Source organism: Sylvia atricapilla, chromosome 11 (assembly GCF_009819655.1).
Source record: "Sylvia atricapilla isolate bSylAtr1 chromosome 11, bSylAtr1.pri, whole genome shotgun sequence".
Taxonomy (NCBI): domain Eukaryota; kingdom Metazoa; phylum Chordata; class Aves; order Passeriformes; family Sylviidae; genus Sylvia; species Sylvia atricapilla.
In genome coordinates this window covers 15,610,796-15,628,900 of record NC_089150.1, presented here as the reverse complement: position 1 = coordinate 15,628,900, position 18,105 = coordinate 15,610,796, and the positions used below count along the sequence as shown (strand labels likewise).

At 43.1% G+C, this 18,105-nt stretch overlaps 2 protein-coding genes across 5 annotated transcripts in view; one reads left to right on the top strand and one right to left on the bottom strand.

Moving 5' to 3' along the window:
* Positions 1 to 11,814, top strand: part of PBRM1 (polybromo 1) — a 55,207-nt gene extending 43,393 nt beyond the window's left edge. For all 4 annotated transcript variants that reach the window (XM_066326835.1, XM_066326837.1, XM_066326836.1 and 1 more), the window contains 4 exons: positions 3,422 to 3,577; positions 5,890 to 5,960; positions 7,385 to 7,601; positions 8,641 to 11,814. In XM_066326835.1, the coding sequence (XP_066182932.1) occupies positions 3,422 to 3,577; positions 5,890 to 5,960; positions 7,385 to 7,601; positions 8,641 to 8,813 (617 nt within the window). In that variant the 3' untranslated portion in view covers positions 8,814 to 11,814. The remainder of the gene's footprint in view (positions 1 to 3,421; positions 3,578 to 5,889; positions 5,961 to 7,384; positions 7,602 to 8,640) is intronic.
* Positions 11,815 to 16,173: 4,359 nt separating this feature from the next.
* On the bottom strand, positions 16,174 to 18,020 carry UQCC5 (ubiquinol-cytochrome c reductase complex assembly factor 5). The gene is made up of 3 exons (XM_066326830.1): positions 17,936 to 18,020; positions 17,552 to 17,728; positions 16,174 to 16,508 (listed from the first exon to the last, which is right to left on the bottom strand). Exons 2-3 carry the CDS (start codon positions 17,700 to 17,702, stop codon positions 16,441 to 16,443), a joined length of 219 nt encoding a protein of 72 aa, XP_066182927.1. The 5' UTR covers positions 17,703 to 17,728; positions 17,936 to 18,020; the 3' UTR covers positions 16,174 to 16,440.
* Between the last annotated feature and the right edge of the window lie 85 nt (positions 18,021 to 18,105).

Here is an 18,105-nt window from a genome sequence, read left to right as displayed (position 1 = left end):
GTGGTAAAGCAGGAGGGAAATTGTTGGGGGTTTAATTGTCAGGGAGGTGAGAGGCCAACAGAGTCTAATCCAGATTTTAAACCCAAGCAAAAGTTTTGTACAATTGCTTCTTAGGCACTGGTAAGCAGAGCAGACCAGGATCTAGAGCCGTTGCAGAAACAAAGACAAAATGACAACATTGCTGGTTTTATCAGGTTATTTTTCAGAATAGAACTGAGCTTGGAGAACTCTTCCACGAGGTCCCTGTTGCTGAGTGTTGAGCTCGTTACCAGTTGTAATCCGGCTTGATTTCATAGGGAGTATGCTCAGAGTAAGTATTTTCAGGATCAGATCTGAAGACAATGTAGTCCACTGAAGATTCTTGTATGGAAATCAGCCATACATGGGTGAGAAAATTAATTAGGTGTAACCTGATAGGTTGTTTCCCTTCCCCAGTTTCTAATTAAAATAAGAAATTGCTTCAGTCAAGGTCAAAATAGTGCTGAGTAGATAAAAACAAGTATTTGGAGGGGTTTTGGTTTGAGTTTCGGGGTCTTTTTAACTTTCCCTTAAGACATTCCAATTATTCCATTTATTCTTTTGTCATTTTTCTTTTTCTTTTTCATCTCGCAGGCTGTGGCCTTATTTTGAGCTGACAGCCTGAAGCGTTTTTCATCACGATCTCTAAATCCCCTTTCAGTAAATAGGCTGCATGGATGTTTAACTGAGGGCACGTTCCTTAGTTGGTTCATGATCTCTAGGTTACAAAGCATTTGTTTACACTGAGTTGCATTTTTCTTTTGGCTTTTTTTACTCTGTTTGTGGTAATTTCCCTCTGTTCTGTTTTTGCAGTTGGTGTATGTTTGTGTGTGTGTGTACACTTATCTGTGCATATATTAAGGAAGAGGAGGGGGGAAAGAAGAGTTTGCCAGTGCTGATCTCTTTTGCGAATAATTCAGTCTAGAATATGTAGAAATACCATCCTCTTGTGGTTGTGTTTTCTTTGTTTGGTTCTTGGGGTTTTTGGCACTGAGTCACTTTTCCAGTTTTTGGAAGCAGGTGTTGAAGGGCAGTAATACTTGCTGTTAACACTTGCTTAAAACTTCCCCAAAAATGTGCATTCTGCCAACTACACATGCTACCTTATTTCCTGTGACAGCAAACTTCTGTTTCAGGCCATTATCTTATTCAAGCAGATCAACACTCAAGGCTCTTCACTTTGGCTTTGGGAAATTCTTCCTTAAAATAGATGATGGAACAGATCCTTCTAAACTTTCTACTTTTGTGGCCCATTTGAAAAACAGTCTCATCTTTTGATTTTCACAAGTCCTACTTGGAAGTATCTTGTTCTGTTTGGGCCTCTTTCACATCCTCCTCCATCCTTGGATTGCTTTTCTCTAGTTCAGAGAGCTCCTCCATCACAGAATTTCTTTATGGCCCACAGGGCCAGGAAATCTGGAAGCCTTCTGAGATGTGTTTCTCTTAGTGTGCAGCACTTTAGTGTCTTCTACATTTAGGTATTGCAAAAGTTTACTTAATCTTAGGTTGTTATAATAAAAAACAGGAGAATGAGTAATTTCAAAGATATCCTAAATCACAGTTGTGGGAGCTGGAAATAGTTTGGCTGTGTTTGCTAATTTAAAATAAAAGTTTGCAATTCATACATGGGGTGAGAAAATGCTGCTCTTGCCTGGACTAGGCTACAAGAACTGATTTCTCATGGAGATTTGATGGCACCTTTATTAGCCAGTCGTTGAGTATTTTAATTGGAAATTAAGAACTAAGCTTCCATGATTGCTAAATATGGGTTTGATTTCTTGGAGAGTTTTTTGTTTGTTTTAAAGCTTCAGAAGTGCATTAACTGCACTGGAGGTGAGTCAGCAGCTCAGGGTGCACTAGAAGTACCAGACAATAGCTGCAGTGTGAAGGCTCTTTATGCCAAGCAGGCTTTTGTTGTGTTTCTTCTTTTCCTTTCTCCATTGGAAATACAAGTTTCCTGTAATAAATAAGTACAGATAAGGTTCCAGGTATTTGAAATAGGTACCTACAGCATATTTCACATGTCAGTCTAGGTGCCCTGTGGAAAATGAAGGCTCGAGTGAGCCTTTATTTTCTTGGTGTTTTCTCCACGTAAAGGTTTTGGGATTAGAGGTTTCTCAGTTTTGTAACATCCTGAAAAAGTGACAGGTTTAGCTTTTGTTTTGGAGCTCCTCCTCCTGTTTAGACCCTGAGCTTGTAACAACTTTGTTCTCAGTCAGAACTGGTAAGGGGTTTTGGCCAGTTTCATTCCAGAAATCTCTGTTTTGAAAGTTCTTTTTATGGATTACAGGGAGTGTGGCAAAGACTTGGTGGTTTCTTGGAGCACACTATAGAAGCCCCAGCAAATCTGCATTTCTAACTTACCTCATCTCTCTAGACCTGCTTCTGTCCTCTGTCATCTTTTCATTATCTTTCCAACCCCTTTCCTTGCTTACCTGGCAATGCATCCATTTAAATTTAACAGTCCAGGGCCTTATGAGCACAGTGCAGTTATACTGTGTAGGTTCACTACATAGATAGCAGAAAATCTGAGCCAGAGAAAGCTCTCGATTTTCTTCCCTCACATGCAGAAAACTTTTGGGTTTATTTAGCAGTTTAGCTAAATAAACTCAAAAGTTTAGCAGTAAATTTTTGAGCAGTAGCACAATACAGTGTTTGCAGAGTCACTGATTTTCCTCTAAAGACACTTCGCAGACATGGATAGTGAAATTCTGTGAGGAACTGCAGGTGCTCCTTTTAAGTCCTTTCACTTCAATATAGTGCCATGAGCATAAGTTACTGCAGCCCAGCACTTTAAACCCGAGTATAAAATTCGTGTTACTGCCTTAGTTCATACTGGAGATGGTTTAATAAAAATCACTCATCACTGCCATTAGTTTCAAGTATGTGAATGTTGTAGGGCTTTTGTGCATCAGTTTTGCATGTATATTGCAGGAAAATGTCTGAGGTTTTATTTTTGTGGCCTCTGAACTAGCCCACGGAGCAGGGCTGTCCGTGGGGCTGGCCAGTCAGTGTTGTGTTTGTAATCTGTATGCAGATGGCAGAGCTTTAAGCTGTATTAAAACTGCTTGCATTAGTAACATTTAATTGTGGCTGAATTTATTCCTTGTCTTAACATATCTGAGTATCCAACATTTATTGCCCCGTGAGAAGCATACAAATACACTAAATACTAATTCATCAAAAGTATAGTGTTTCATATTTACAGCTTTTATTTTTAGTTTTTGGTTTGGTTGTTTTTGTTTTTGTTTTGTTTTTTGCAAGATACTAATTGTAGTACTGTCTTGCTGTACTAAAGGTGCTTTTTTGTGTGTGTGTGTGTGGATAGTGCATGTCTGTGCATACTGTGTAGACCATATTGCATGTTATTGATGCATGTTTGAAATTTATTGTGTCCTTCAAGGCATGATAAGTGGCTATCCACCGGTGCTGCCACCTTTGCAGGGCCCAGTTGATGGCATTGTTAGCATGGGCAGCATGCAGCCACTTCACCCAGGGGTGCCCCCACCCCACCAACTCCCGCCAGGTATGCCAGGCATCCCAGGCATCCCACCACCCGGTAAGAACCTCATCCTCATTCCCTCGTTATTTCATTGTCATGTACTTGGTTTAACCCATTGTTACAGGAGTTCTCTGCAGCTTCTTCTGGTCGTGGCATTGGTTTGTGAGCAGCAGCACTGCTGAATAGAGGGGTGTGCCAAACACTGACACAACAGCATGTCCAGTCAGCCCTCAGGGAAAAAGGGTGCTGGAGAAATGTGGTGCTGCTCCAGCAGGAGTTTTGCTCCAGCCAGAAACACCTCGATGGTTGTGCTTGAGTTTATCAGAGGTGTGAAAAGCTGAAATCAGCCTGTTCATATCCTTATGTCATTTGAATAGCATCTCTACACTCATCCTTTTCTTATTTGAAGTGGGCTTATATATGAAATTTATTGTTCTCATTCCTTACCAAAGTCTTTTTCAGTGTGTTAATGTTGGACTGCACTGAAATGAACCTGGTCATGTAAAACTCCTTGGCCACTGGGGCACTGATGTATTACTGTAAAACAGTGTTCAGATTAAAGCTTGCTGATAGAACAGTGACTGGAAACATGCAGGGACAAGGTGAATTCAGTATTCTCTGTGGCCAAATTTTCGATTGGTTTTTGAGAGAATTTCTACTGCATTTGCCATAGTTTTGTTACACTTCGAAAAGTGTGGCTTAAATGAAACAAATGTTTTACCAGTGCTAATGACATTAACATGTCCCAATTAAGGGGGAAAACATTCATGTGCCCTTTGATCCTGTTTCCTGCTGATTCATTTTTTGCCTCTAATAACTTGTGTGCCTATGAAAAAGATGTCATCCCTCTGTTCAGCAGTAAACAAGCTGTGGACAAAACGATCTCATTTGCCTCCTCCTCCCCTTTGCAACCATGTTTATCAGAAGCTCTGTTAAGAATTTTATCTGTACATAAATCATTTGGGTTGGGGAGTTTTCGTTTGCTTGCCTGATGTTTATGAAATCCATCAGCATTCCACGTGCAGCTTGGCCGGAGTGCACCATTCCCTGAGATGGCACCGAGAGAGAGCAGGACAAAAGCTGTGCAGTGGCACTTAGCACACATCAGCCAAACGTGTGGGAGGTGAATCCAGAACAGTGCATCCCTCTGAAGGGCTGTTCCCACTGCCATGGGCTGGATGTTTGTGTTTAAATCTGCCAGGATGTGGATTAGCAAAGAAATGATGTCTGGGAGTGGAGGACCCCACGTGGAGTGGTGCTCAACTGGGCACAGCAGGCTAAGGGTGAAGCTGTGCTCTGATTCTGGGAAGGGGAGGGTGCCTTCCTCCAGACCCCTTCCCTTTGGCTAAAAATAATTCCACTGCTTGTGTTTCCAATGTTTTTTCCCAACTTGACATACTGTTGGTACAGATGCATTTTAAATGGGAGCTGTGATCAAATGGAAAGTGTATTTGAAAAATGCTTTAGTGAGTGAAACCCAGTGGCACATCCTTTGATCACTGATACAGAGATCATGCATTTAATTAATGTAAATTAAACCCTCAGGAAGAGTACAGTTGGTCTGCAGCTTTTCCAATGAATGAACATGAGAAGTGGCACAAACAGAAAGAAAAGCAACAGCCCATGTAACTTTCTTTTTTTTAAGACCAGAGCATCTGTATGTAAAACGTCAGGAACTGCATGACTCTGATTCAGATCTGTACGTTTTTGTATGCAAGACTGACACAGTTGTGCTGCACTCTGCGCAGTAGGGAGAAGTCCCAACATGCTGGAGAAAAACAGCTTTTATTTTTTTGACATTGATTTCAAACATTCATTGTTCTGTATTTTAGGCTTTTGAAGTTTAATCTGCAAGTTGCGTTTTGTATTAGTGAGATCTAACAGAATTTGTGCATAGGCTTGAATTTCATCCTGCTGTGAACGTATTTTACAAAACTGAAAACAAGGAAATGTTAAGTGTTGCTAAAGCAGATCAGGATTTCCTTTCTTAAAGGAAAGGACTTCGGGAAGATCCTGTCAAGCCAAAGGTGTATATTGTAAATGAAAAGATGCAGTCAGGCAATCACTAAATAACATGAAAAAAACCTGAAAAGCAAAACCTATTCACTTTGCATTTCTCTAATTAAAATAATTCAATAGGCCACATATCAGTGTTTGGTAGTTGTCATGTTGGCTTTTTTTTTTTTTTTTTTTCATTCAGAAACTTGTGAAGTTTTTATTGGGGGCAAGGGGAATATTTGAATGTTGTACATCTACTTAAAATAACTGTGAGCAGTGATATCAAAGTATAAATTCTTACTATAGAAGACCAAAGAGGTATTTGTCACTGCTCTGAAGTAAGACTAATTATTTTATATTTTGGAATATAGGTGTTATAGGCCAAAATGTGTCCCCTATGGTAGGCACTCCAGCACCAGGAGCAAGTCCTTTTGGACAGCAGGTGAGTCATTTTTGCATTATTTATGAGGCTCTAAGGCTCAGAATCAGCTTTTGAGCAACATCCCAGTTCAGACATGTAGGGATGCACATAGGCTTTCCCAGGGAGAACAGAAATCAAGTGTTCTGATGTGTTTAGATCCAGTTAGTATCTCACACTCAGAGTATGTCTGGATTTGATGGTTGAATTGTTACACTGAGGAGGTTTGTCCAGTGAGGTATAAACAAGGTTCAGTATAAACAAGGCAGTGTTTTGTCTTAGTTTTCTACTAAACTGTGTTGTTTCAGCTTGCTGTGAAACTGCTGATAATTTAGATTTTGGGTGCTTTGTGACACAGAGAGGACATTGCCCATTATATCAGCTGTTGAGTAGCTAAAAAAACATTCATATTTCACAAACTGATGAAGCAGATGTTCATTGACAGTTCAGAATTTGTGAGCTGGGTAACTGTGATGATCTGATGTTTCTTCTCAGTGATTAATGCAGATTAACTGTTCAGATCATGTCCAATTTTATTGACTATTTTTTGCATGAGAGAGAGAAATGTGGTTTTGGCTTGAGGGTGTAAAGAAAGGGAGGGAGAGTGGCTATGCATGGGCAGATAGTGGTCGGATGGAGGGGAATTGTTTTAAACGAAAAGAGGAGAGGTTTAGATGCTGGGAAGAGGGTTTATATTCAGAGGCACAGGTTGCCCACAGAAGCTGTGCCTGCTCCACCCCTGGAGTGTTCAAGACCAGGTTGGATGGGACTTGGAGTGACCTAGTCTAGTGGAAAGTGTCTCTGCACATGGCAGGGGGTTGAAATGAGATGAGCTTTCAGGCTTCTTTCAACCCAAACCATTCTGTGAGTACCAGAAGTTAAGTGGTAGAGTGTTGATGTCATGACACTGAGTTGTTCCAGACCACGGGATGTCTGTACTGAGATCTCAGTCCTGCTCGTTAATCACAGTGGTAGGAATTCTTCTGTGTGACTGGGAATTTTCCTGCCTGCCAGTGATTCTGTGGAAATAACCCAGTTGTCCAAGGATCTGTGTCAGTTTAGATTAGATGTTGGATTAGATGTTTTAGAGTTAAATTCTGCACTTCACAAATCGGTATTTCTGATCAAATTGGAGAAAACATGAAATAAAAAAGGAGATAAAAGGTGTAATTAAGATTAGGAGAGAAGAGATATGGTGATGATAATCAAGAGTATATTTGCATAAATCAGAAATATGAATAATGTCTGTTGAGTATGAATGGTTGGTTTGCACTTCCTCTCTCTGTGCATCCCCTGGCCAAAGTGTGCATCTCCAGGGAAGTTTTGTCAGGCTTTTGCACGTAAGCTCAGTTGAAACTCCATTGCATGAGGCTGCCCCAAGGCTGGGGTGTCCCCTGCAGTCCCCCCGTGTGGCTGTGTGGTGTGACCCGTGTGTGGCTCTGTTTCAGATGGGGATCCTGGGCCCGCCGGGCCAGCAGGCGCCGCCGCCGTACCCCGGGCAGAGCCCCGCCAGCCAGCCCGTCATGCAGCAGCCCAGCACCCCCATGTTCGTCTCCCCGCCACCAAAGACACAGAGGCTCCTCCATTCTGAAGCCTACCTGAAATATATTGAGGGGCTCAGTGCCGAGTCCAACAGTATCAGCAAGTGGGACCAGACCCTGGCAGGTAAGGCTTTGGGTTCCTTGCAACCCCGTTCTTTTTGCTTTTATAGAAAATGGAAATAAATCTGCTGTTTGCTTATTAAAATATGTACATGCAGTTAATTCTTAAAGTCAAGTCAACAGGCTGAGAATATATATGTTATCCACAGGCAAATTCCACCAGTGTCGTATAAACCTAAGAATCAATGGTGTGGACTTAAATACTAAGAGCAAAAGTAAAGCATCTTATATTGTAGAATTATATTTGCCTTTTTCTAGAATATACCAGTAGGTAATTGTTGCAATCCATTTCCCACACACAAGCGAATGATTCTATATAAGGAAAACACTTTTGGTTTATCTCTGCAAATATAAGGAAGCCAAGCTAGAATCTTCTGTGCCCATGTCATGTAAAAACCTTTGCTTTACAAAACACACCTGAAGAGCTGTCTTGCTGTCAGGTTATATCTTTGTCTGACCCAGAGGGGGCAACTGAGAGGCATCCTAAAAACTTTTATTACATTTTCAGTCTCATGTGAAGGGTGAGACAATACAGGTGTTACAATTCATGCCATCACTATCAGAAGCTAAACTATTTCCTAATTACAATACATTATAAGTGTTTCTTGGCCTATTGGCTTTTGTCACACAATGTTGTAAATGCCTTTAAGCCAATCATCTAAAATTACCCCTCATGGGTCCTACTACAATGCATCTTTTGTAGTTTTATTTCTCCAAAGTATCTGGTCTATTTGCAAGACCATAATTTGAAACTTGTTTCCAGTTCCATTTCTCTCTCAACAATATCTGTCCTATTCCATGGAATTTCTAAGTCAGCATTTTTTATCTCAAAGTTAGCATACAGATACATACTATGTGAGCCTTCTATCAAGCTTTAAGAATCCTCTACACATCCATTTCCCACATCTCGCAAATATTATTAACCCATTTCTGAGGAACCTCAGGCCAACCCTCGGGAGTTGATACATCCTCGTGGGGCTCAGGACAGGCTGGCCTCGTGTGAGACGGCATGAGGTAATTGGAGCGTTTGTTGTGTTTTGCAGCACGGAGACGAGACGTGCACCTGTCCAAGGAGCAGGAGAGCCGGCTGCCCTCGCACTGGCTGAAGAGCAAGGGGGCTCACACCACCATGGCCGACGCGCTGTGGCGCCTGCGGGACCTGATGCTGCGGGACACCCTCAACATCCGCCAGGCCTACAACCTGGAGAACGTGTAGGCACAGCAACACTCCTGCTCCAGGAGCTCACGGGACAATAGCTGGTTTAGTTACTGGGTGGGAAGAGATAACCAACAATAATTTGTATTGCATTTTACTGTACATTGCAAGACCATTTTTATATAAGGACACTTTTAATAAGCATATTTCACTTTTTGTTATATTAAGTTGACTTTATCAAATACACAGATTTTTTGCATATGTTTCCTTTGTTTGAAAGGCAATTTCATAATTGGTTGAGTGTAGTCAAGGATTCATCTTTCTTATACTTATTGCTGAGAATCTGATGCCATTGTTTTTATATAAAAAAAAAAAAAAAACAAAACGGAAAACAAAGTATTTACAGATTGATACAGTGGAATGTGAATTAGTCATAGTTTACATCCTATAAGAATGTGTGTACCTGTGCTTGTGTGTGCTGGCCACTTCGGGCAGAACTGCTCAGGTGTGAACAGGGAGGATCTCTTAAAAGAAGCTAAAGGTAAAATGTGCTTTGGCACTAAGGGAAATTGGCATTCCAAGTCAACGCTGAGGCAGCTGAGTGGGCTACAGCAGCTGTGGAAGTGCTGGTGTGGATGGGACAAGGGTGTCTTGACTGCTCATGTTGTCCAGTCCTGTCCAGTTATTTAACTGTGTAGCCAAGGCCATTAAGGCCATTGTGATCCTAAATCAGTACCACAGTCCCTGTGCTGGCAGGCCCTTAGAGGGGAAGTGTTTCATCTGCCATGACCTGTGCTGGGAGTTCTGTGATGGCCCCAACACCCGGCAGTGGGACAGGGAAGCTCCTTCCCTGAGAGAGTCTGTCTGTGCTGGAAGAGGCTCGCAGAACTCAGGATCAGCTCAGGTCTTGGAAGGTAAGTTAGAGGAGAAAAGTGGAGTTGTTCTGTTAGTGAAGTAATGTGATGTTTTATTAAATTCACTCATACTCTGTTCATGATTGGGCATTGTAAGACATTTTTGTATCCTTTCTTTAAGTGTATTCATTAACCTTAGTGAAAGTTTTGCAATGCAAATTTGAGTGAAATTTGATGCTTAAATTAACTTGAAAGTAAAATACTACTGTATGGTATGGTATGTGTGAGGTCAGCATACCCAGTACATTGGAGAAATAGAATACTTGCATTGCAGCCTTCAAAGGGTTTGGGGTAGGGTTTCTTTTGTTTTGTTTTGTTTTTGTTTTTGTTTATCTAAGTAAAGTAGGTATCAACTCTTCTTGCCAAATTTCAAGGTTGTGGCTGCCTTCTGCTAAAGACTTACCTGTCCTCATAACTAACCAACCTTTTGGACTACAAAGTTATTTGTTTGAAGGTAAATCCTTTTCTTTATTTAATTTTGGAAAAAGAATTAATACTTTTGGATTGCTTTAAGTAACTGGGAAAGCTCTATGAATTTGGGAAAAGTCAGCAGGACTTTTGTCCTTGTGGGCACTGCAACTCAGCCCAAATGAACTGATTTACTGAAACATTTCATTTATGCTAGAGATGTTCATCATGTGGAAGTGAGTTCTAAAGTCTGTTAGTACAGAACATTTTCATTTCGATATATTTGGCAGAAGGTTAAATTAAATATTTTCCTTCAAATACTGGATATCTTGGGGTTTGTTTTGCTAATGGAATTAATACTCATGAGGGAAGTGACACTTGCAAGTATAAACTGTGATTTAATTTTACTGGCCAATTCCTCTCCCTCTCCAATTGCAATCAGTCATTGCATTAAATGCCCCAAGTAATTAGAAATAGGCACTTAGTCAGCTTAGGTCAGATGTGCATTGGATTGAAGGAAATGGAGCAAAACAACATAGAGGGAAATCCTGAACTCTACAAGTAGCACACCCATGGTACAGAAATTCTTTACTGGCCTTTGTAAATTACCAATTTTATTTAATAAAGTAGAAATTGAATAGTCTTAGACCACCCTTATAAAATGTGTTTCAGTTACTGTAGGTGTTGCAGTTTTTAGCCACAAAGATGGGATGTTGAAGTGAATCAGGCAGCAAAATCCTAGTTTTTGAGCATTTGGAACTATCATGAATTGTACTCATACACCACCAGATTCTCCTACTTCTCAGCATTAACAAAAATTACACCAAAGAACCTGGGATTAATTTTAATTAAATTATTGTTTTATTTATTTTCTTTTGAGGACTGGATGGGACTCCCTTTGGAGCCTGTATAACTCAGATGTTTAATTTATCTGAAGGTCAGTGATGAGCAGATGTGCAGCACTGGCTCTCTCCTGCCGAGCAGCTGAATCCCTCCTTTCACTGCTCTTTCTGGCCCAGGAGCAAGAGATTTGAAGTGCAAACAAAACCTGGCTCCTCCCTCAAGGCAGTGCAGAGCACTACCACTAAGCCACTGGGCTGGCCCTGATCAATTATTTTAAGCCTTATTTATTTCAAAATCGTTTCTCTCTATACTGGAGGCGTTTCAGTCGATTGCAGTGAAATTTAGGATATAATGGCTACAGTCTAGAATTCAAAACCAGCAAAAGAAACTTTTCTCACTCTGGTTAAAAAAAAAAAGAAAAAAAAAAAGAAAAAAAGACGTGTCTGTCTGTCTCTTTTCCTTTCTTTGTGGGTATTTGAGCCCCTCATCTGTTTTTCACTGCCGTTCATTTTACTGGCGTAAACAAAACTTTCATATTAAAATAAAAGGATGTGTGGGCAATGGTTGGCTTCTGTGAGAGTGGAAAATAGATAAAACTAGGACAGGTATTTTCATAAACCAGTTGGAGACAACTAATAATTATTTGTTCTCTTCCTCAGTCCTTCCCTTCCATGAGAAAATTTACTGTTTGTGTAAAAATTCAAAATGTTGATGTTGGTGACTTTTTTTCAGCATATGTTTTTGTACCTGGTTTATCCATGCTTGGCTTTTCATTAGATCTTGAATTCCTGAAGGCTGAGCTGCTAACCAGGTTTATAATATGTATGTACCATCACTTTGTTTACCTGAGTCTTTTTAATTTGAATAAAAATAGTTTGGAAAGTGTTTTGGATTAACCAGGTTTGAGTGTTCCATTAAGAGTTCTGTCAAGATTCTCTTTCAGGTAATTCTGGCTGTTGCTGGTCCAGATGCTCTCAAGTCTTTCATACATGTGTGCTTGTGTATGGATAAAATATCCTTTTTCTATTGTTCTGTGTATTTTGACATGTGCCTGTAGGTGATAAGAACAGTGGTGTTGAAAATTGAGCCATAACAAGCATTAACAGTGAACCTTGAAAAATATGTAAAGCAGTGGGAACCAGCTGAGTGGAGATGCTAAGATTCAGTCAGTCCTAGATATTCCCCTTATTAATTGGTTTGAAAATAAACAGCAAGCCTTCATTTCATAAGGAAGCTAATGTGGTTCAGGACTGTCTTTCCATGCAGCTGTTTAGTAGAGGACATTAGATGAGTAACATGGAAAAAGCATCTTTTACACAATTAAATTAGAACCAAGGATAGAAATTTTCTGCACAAACTGCAAGAAAAATAAAGTGATAGGAACCTCTCAAGGTGCCTGGCATAAAATTTAGAGAGCTATTTAAACAGTCAGAACACAGCATTACTTAATTAACACACATCCATGTTTTCGGCCTGTGGGATAAATGCTGCCTTTCACACAGGCTGCCAGCTTCACAGCACTTCTACCCTTCTGTTGCAGTTGCCCAGAGGAAACTAATTCTCATCATCCTCCACATCTTATTTGCTCAGTCTGAGATACTAAAGATCAACCATGAATGTATGTCGTTCCCTCTTGGCTGCAAGTGAACAAAACTGAAGTTTTAGAATGTCTCGGCACTGAACATTGTGTAAGGAATGGGCTCTGGTTCAGTGATACACATGAAATTTTGGTTAATAAAATGAAATCTTATATTTGTTTTGCCAACTGCATTTTCCAGCAAGTCTAATATGACCCTCATCTTCGGTATGAAGCATCAGCATCCACTACTGATTTCAGGAAGTTCCTCAGGAACAGCATTCATCCCACCAGTGTCAGGAAGATCTTTTCCCCTTTCTCTGAAGGAGCTGGGGATGGCCATGAGCGGAGTGCAGGTACAGTTTGGATCTGTGTATTAAGTTGTCTTGGTTTGGAAAGACAGGTGTCTCCCAGGGAAAGCCAGAGCCTCCCTTGGAACGGAGAACGTAAACCCCCTCTCTCCAAATTATTGTAATTTTGAAATTAAGAGGCTTTCAGCCAAAGATGTGGGAATAAGAATAACAGTTCTTTACTAGGAATATTAAAAATAAAAATGTAGTGGTAAAAAAAAAATAACAAACAAACAAAACAAGAAAACACTGACTCAGTCAGAATACAAACTGACCCCCTATTGGTCAGGATGTTGGGAGTAGTCCAGTTATGTCCTCCTGGAATGACAGATGGGGTTCCATTGGAACTGAGATGATCCTGTAGAAGGCTGTAGTTTTCCTCTGAAGGCCCAGTGGTGGTGAGATGGGTCTGCTCTCCCTCTGGGAATCCAGTGCAGACAGGCTGTGCTGGTGCTCTGAATCCCAGGTTTGATCCAGGTAGGAATGTTTGGCTCCTCGCCCTGGGTGGAGCCTCTCCCAGTGGGATGATGGAATTGTCTCAGCCCTGCAGTGAGCCTGGATGGCCCATGAACAGCAGATTCCCCCTGGAGGGAGGATGGGTCAAAGAACACTGCCCCAGCTGCTTTAACAGCTGCCCCATTGACAGAAGACACCCCCCTGCCCTGTGAGTGGTGAGGAATGGGCCATAGAAGAGATAAAGGAAACACCTCCCCAGCTGCTTTCAACAGATGGCAATAGAATACACACTGCTGGTCACACCTTGCACTGCAACCCAAGACTTAAGTCCAAAGTGAAAACATGCCTCTACTGATGACAGGAAGAGTTTTGCTCCAGGGAAAAATTCCCCAGTACATCAGATGGATGTTACTTCCTTTTGCTGCTTTTGAAAAGCTTGGACAAAACTGCTGCAGCCGTGTGCCAGGGAGGAGTGCAGGCTGGGCACAAACGCCCTTCCTTGTCTATAACTTCCTTCAGCTCTTCCCTGGCTCGCCACAGGTTTTTCAGCACACAGTTGAGTCCTTGTGTGCACAGCTGCAGGGGAATGATCAACAGATCCATTTTTTCTACAGAATCATTCTGGATTGGTGGTAGAGTGGTCCCCTCTCTAATGCTGGAGTGGTGAGCAGCACTGCTTGTGCGTAGGTGTCACTGTTTGTTCCAGATGATTTTTTTACTGCTGCTGCCTTACTGAGTTGAATTTTTCCATGCTTGGTATTCATTGCCCTGAGTTCCACAGTTTGGAAAGCTTGCAGCAGGAATGTTTTGCTGAGTCTCACCCAGGAGCTGTTGCTGTGGCCGTTGCAGAACACATGAAAATGCTGTTGGTCAGGCAAAGCTGCACTCCAGGCGGACACCGGCTGAATTCCCTGCAGAAGGAAGGGATGTGCTCAGCCTTGAAGCTGCCAGCGGCTTGGCAGAGCTAGAAGTGAAAGCTGTGACCCTGGCTCACTCCAGCAGCCTGGAACAGCCACACAGTGTTCCCTGAGTCCCAAGCCAAAGGAGAGCTCTTGCTTCCTCCCTGTTCCCTTTACCACAGCAGATGGAGGGGGGAAGCTGGAGGATGGGAGGGACACAGGGATATGGGAGTCAGAGAGTCCTGGGGAAGGCAAAGAGCATAGAATCAGAAGTCAGCAGGAATAAAACTGCAAAATCAAATGAAGACTTTGGTTGTTGAAGATGGGGTATGATTTAAAACTGATAATAAATCCCCTAGTGTGCTTGGCTGTGGAATGGGCTGGATTTCTGCAATGGGGAGTTGCAGCTATTCTGTTTTCCAGCATTAGTGAGAGACTGGCAAAATCTGAAAATGCTAAAAGGGCCAGCACTAGCAAACACACTGAGGATTGGAGACTGCAGCTCAGATTTCTAAATGTCAAGCTTCATATTCTGTCATAACAGATCTGTGTTGCCTGAAATGGTACGATGCCAACTCAGAGGATTTTATTCCTGCAGCAGTCACCAAGATCAGTGACATGGAACTCCCTGACACCAGGCATCGTGTGAGTGATTGTAGCCTCTCTCTGTTTACCTGGCTGGAGACATCTCAGAGACCTTCCAGATATGCCTGGCGCTCTCAGCTGCCAGTGGGAAACAGTCACTGCAAAACAAGCCAGAGGTCTGAAGTGAGAACTGGGCTTGGCTCAGGGCTGTCTGTGGGACACACTGCTACTAGTACAGGAGGGCTTAAGGGAAACCACAGGAACTTTTCGTATCAGGCTCCCAAGTCCTGAGAAATAACTAGAGCACAGGGCTCTTGATTGAACCCTCCCCTCCCTCTAATGGAAAACTTGTTCTATGAAAACAGCACAAAAGAGTTTCAAAAGGCTCAAGCAATAAAATCAGACGGAGATAAAGCTCAGCAGTTTTCAAAATCTGGCTTTTTTATTATTGCTTTATTCTTTAATGTACTGCTATGGTCAGGGTTGACTCCAGTGCAATGATCTGTGCCTGCAAAAAGCTGCTTGTTCGTGGGTTTTGGGTTCTACCTGGGAACTAAAGTCAAAGGTTCTAACTCTGAAATCAACGCTTTTCCTCAAGTGATTTACTTACTGCAAAATAGGCAGTGACACAGTCACATCTTTAATTGTCTGGTTTTATCCCTTGAAAACACAAGTAGCACTAATCCTCCAGATCAAGTCCTTGGAAAGCATAACACAAAAGTTCTCCTTTGTTTGCAAGTGGAGAACCTGCACCTTGACCTCTACAGAGCTGCTCTTGTCTCTGCAGTTGATGAAGATTTACAAAGGCTGACAGGAGGCAACACAGAACGCCTAAAAGGGCATGAACTCCCACGGGGTTGGTTTTAGGCTGATCTTAAGAATTGGTTTCTTTGTTGCACCTTCAGCCCTCAGAAATTAAGCAGTTGTATCAATGTAGGATCCTCGAAGATTACACTGAGCCCTCCCACGCTGCCAGTGTCACTGTGCAGGGAGCAGACACTGCTGGGACACAGCAGCTAGCCCTGTTTTCCTGCTTTAGAGGCAGGATTCCCACCCCAGGACTCAGAGGGGCCAGGACTGACACTGCACATTGCTCTGGTCCCCGTCAGATGTGGGCAGCACAGCCCAAACACACGGGTCACTTTCCAAGCACTGTGGGCTGAGCAAACAGGGAGCAGTAAATCTGCTCTCTTTAACCAGTTCAAATTGTGCCACACTGCAAAGAAAACAAATCAGCTGCCAGAGCAGTTCTGGTAAGTACAAAAGAAACAAACTCAAAATTACTATTTCCATTACGCTGAGATGGATGCACCATGTAATGTTTCTTCCCCACTGGTCTTGTCACAAGGGGGGTGTTTCACCAAGCAAACAAAAGCAACAGCCAGACTGTTTACTCAGTTTAGTTTATTTAAAAGCACTAAGCAAACATCAAATTAGTGGCAGAGGCCTAAATAAAATGAAATTTTCATTTAAATACAAATATTACAGATATGGAAAAACAAAACTGCCCAAACCATCTGAGTGTATTACACAAACATGTAGATCACAGTTCATCTTGCAGAGCCAATATCTTTCCCCACCATCGACGTGGCAGTGCTGCTGCTTTGGCACTTGGACAGTTAAAGCACTCAGGAGCTCCCCCTTGAAGAGTTTCAGCTAAAATTCCCCTTTCTCCATCCTTGCCTCGTATTGTCTTTCAGACTGTTTCCTACGGTAAACATCATCTGCAGAAAAAGATGTTTTGTATTAGAGTTTCCCCAGTGCAAGATGGTGTTAAATACATGAATCCTGTCATCTCTTTTTAAACTTTCCAATCCTAACTTCTCTTGCAGGCAACTGGAAATTCAAGCCAACAGAAATCTTTATTACCACTTAAAATAGCTCATGTTCTCTCTCCCATACAGGCTCAAGTTCTTCCCATCACTCCCAATGAAATGTTTTTCTAAGAAAATTAAGTTTCCAGTGCAAAACAGTTGTTTCTTGTCTACTTTCCCACGAGGGTAATTAAAATTACCAGTGCCCCAACTAGCTGAAGGGAAATTAAATTATAGGCATGAAGTCAATGCCTGAGGGCTTCCAGCCTGACTTGAGTATTTTAGTCTTTTTTATACAAACAAAACACAGGAATATTCCCACCTCCGTGGTCTTCCCAGTCATTCTTCCTGCTCCCTGATACCACATACAGTTGAGCTGATCCTTTCAATGAAGTAGACAAAAAATTTCTAGCAGGGTTTATTAAAGGGAAGAATGTCACATTAGAAATCAATGCCTTGACTAATAGAAAAGAAAGGCCGTTCGCCAACTTCTCATGAGCCATTTTCATACTTATTTTATAAGTTGTAAAAGTCACATTTCAAATGATGCCACACCTCTGCTTTAATGCTAGCAAACCTCATGAGTCTTTTTCAATCATCCCAGAGCGGTTTGAGTTGAGGGACCTTAAATCTCACCCTGTTCCATCCCCTTGCCATAAACAGGGACACTTTCTACTGGACCCGTTTTGCCCAAGCCCCATCCAGCCTGCCCTTGGCACTGCCCGGGCAGCCTGTGCCAGGGCCTCGCAATCCTCGGAGGAAAGAACTTTTTTCCCAATATCCAATCTAACCGTACCCTCTTTCAGCTAAAATTTTATTCAGTGCTCTAAGGCCAGGGTTTTTGTTTGTTCCTGCCCACGTTCCTGCTGGGGAGGCAGATGCTGCCCGAGCAGGAGCAGTGTGTGAGCGCAGGTCGGGGCCCCGCGCTGTTATGACGGGACTCTCCCACTCACAGAAGGTCTCTTTGCCGAAGCGGACGTTGATCATGAACCACTCCATGGCTCCGCCGAGCACGAAGAAGAAAGGCAGGAACCTGTAAAAGCCAAAGCGCCGCTGCCCGGGCACCAACTTCAAAAGCTGCTTCAGCCTCTCTCTGACCAGCATGGCCGGGCGACACCGGCGCCTACGCCCTTGGCGAGTGGAGGAGAGAACAGAGGGGGCGTGTGAGAGGCGGGCGGGACGCGCCGCGGTGGCACGGCGAGCGCAGCCGGCGGCGGCCGAGGCCCGGCCCGTCCCCGCGCCCACGGCGGCCCTCAGCCGCGCCGCCCCTCCCCTGAGGCGGGAACGCGCAGCCAATCAGGGCCGCGCCCGCCGCGCGCGACCCCCGCGCCGCTCACCTCCCGCGAGACGGCCCCGCGCGCGGCCGGACAGAAGGACGCGCCGAGCGCCCACGTGACCCCCGCCGACAGCGCCTCTCCCGATTGGCCGCGGCGGGGCGGGGGCGGGGCCCGGCTCGGGGAGCCCGTGAGGGCCCGGCCCCGCCCACCGAGCGCCGCCCGCCCGGCCC

What these genes read in the sequence shown, in the direction of transcription:
- UQCC5 (XM_066326830.1), bottom strand. Translation starts at nt 17,702, where the DNA reads ATGCTGGTCAGAGAGAGGCTGAAGCAGCTTTTGAAGTTGGTGCCCGGG. An exon ending in CTTCGGCAAAGAGACCTTCT is followed by an intron (nt 16,509 to 17,551) that starts GTGAGTGGGAGA and finishes CTTTTTCTGCAG; the next exon opens with ATGATGTTTACCGTAGGAAA.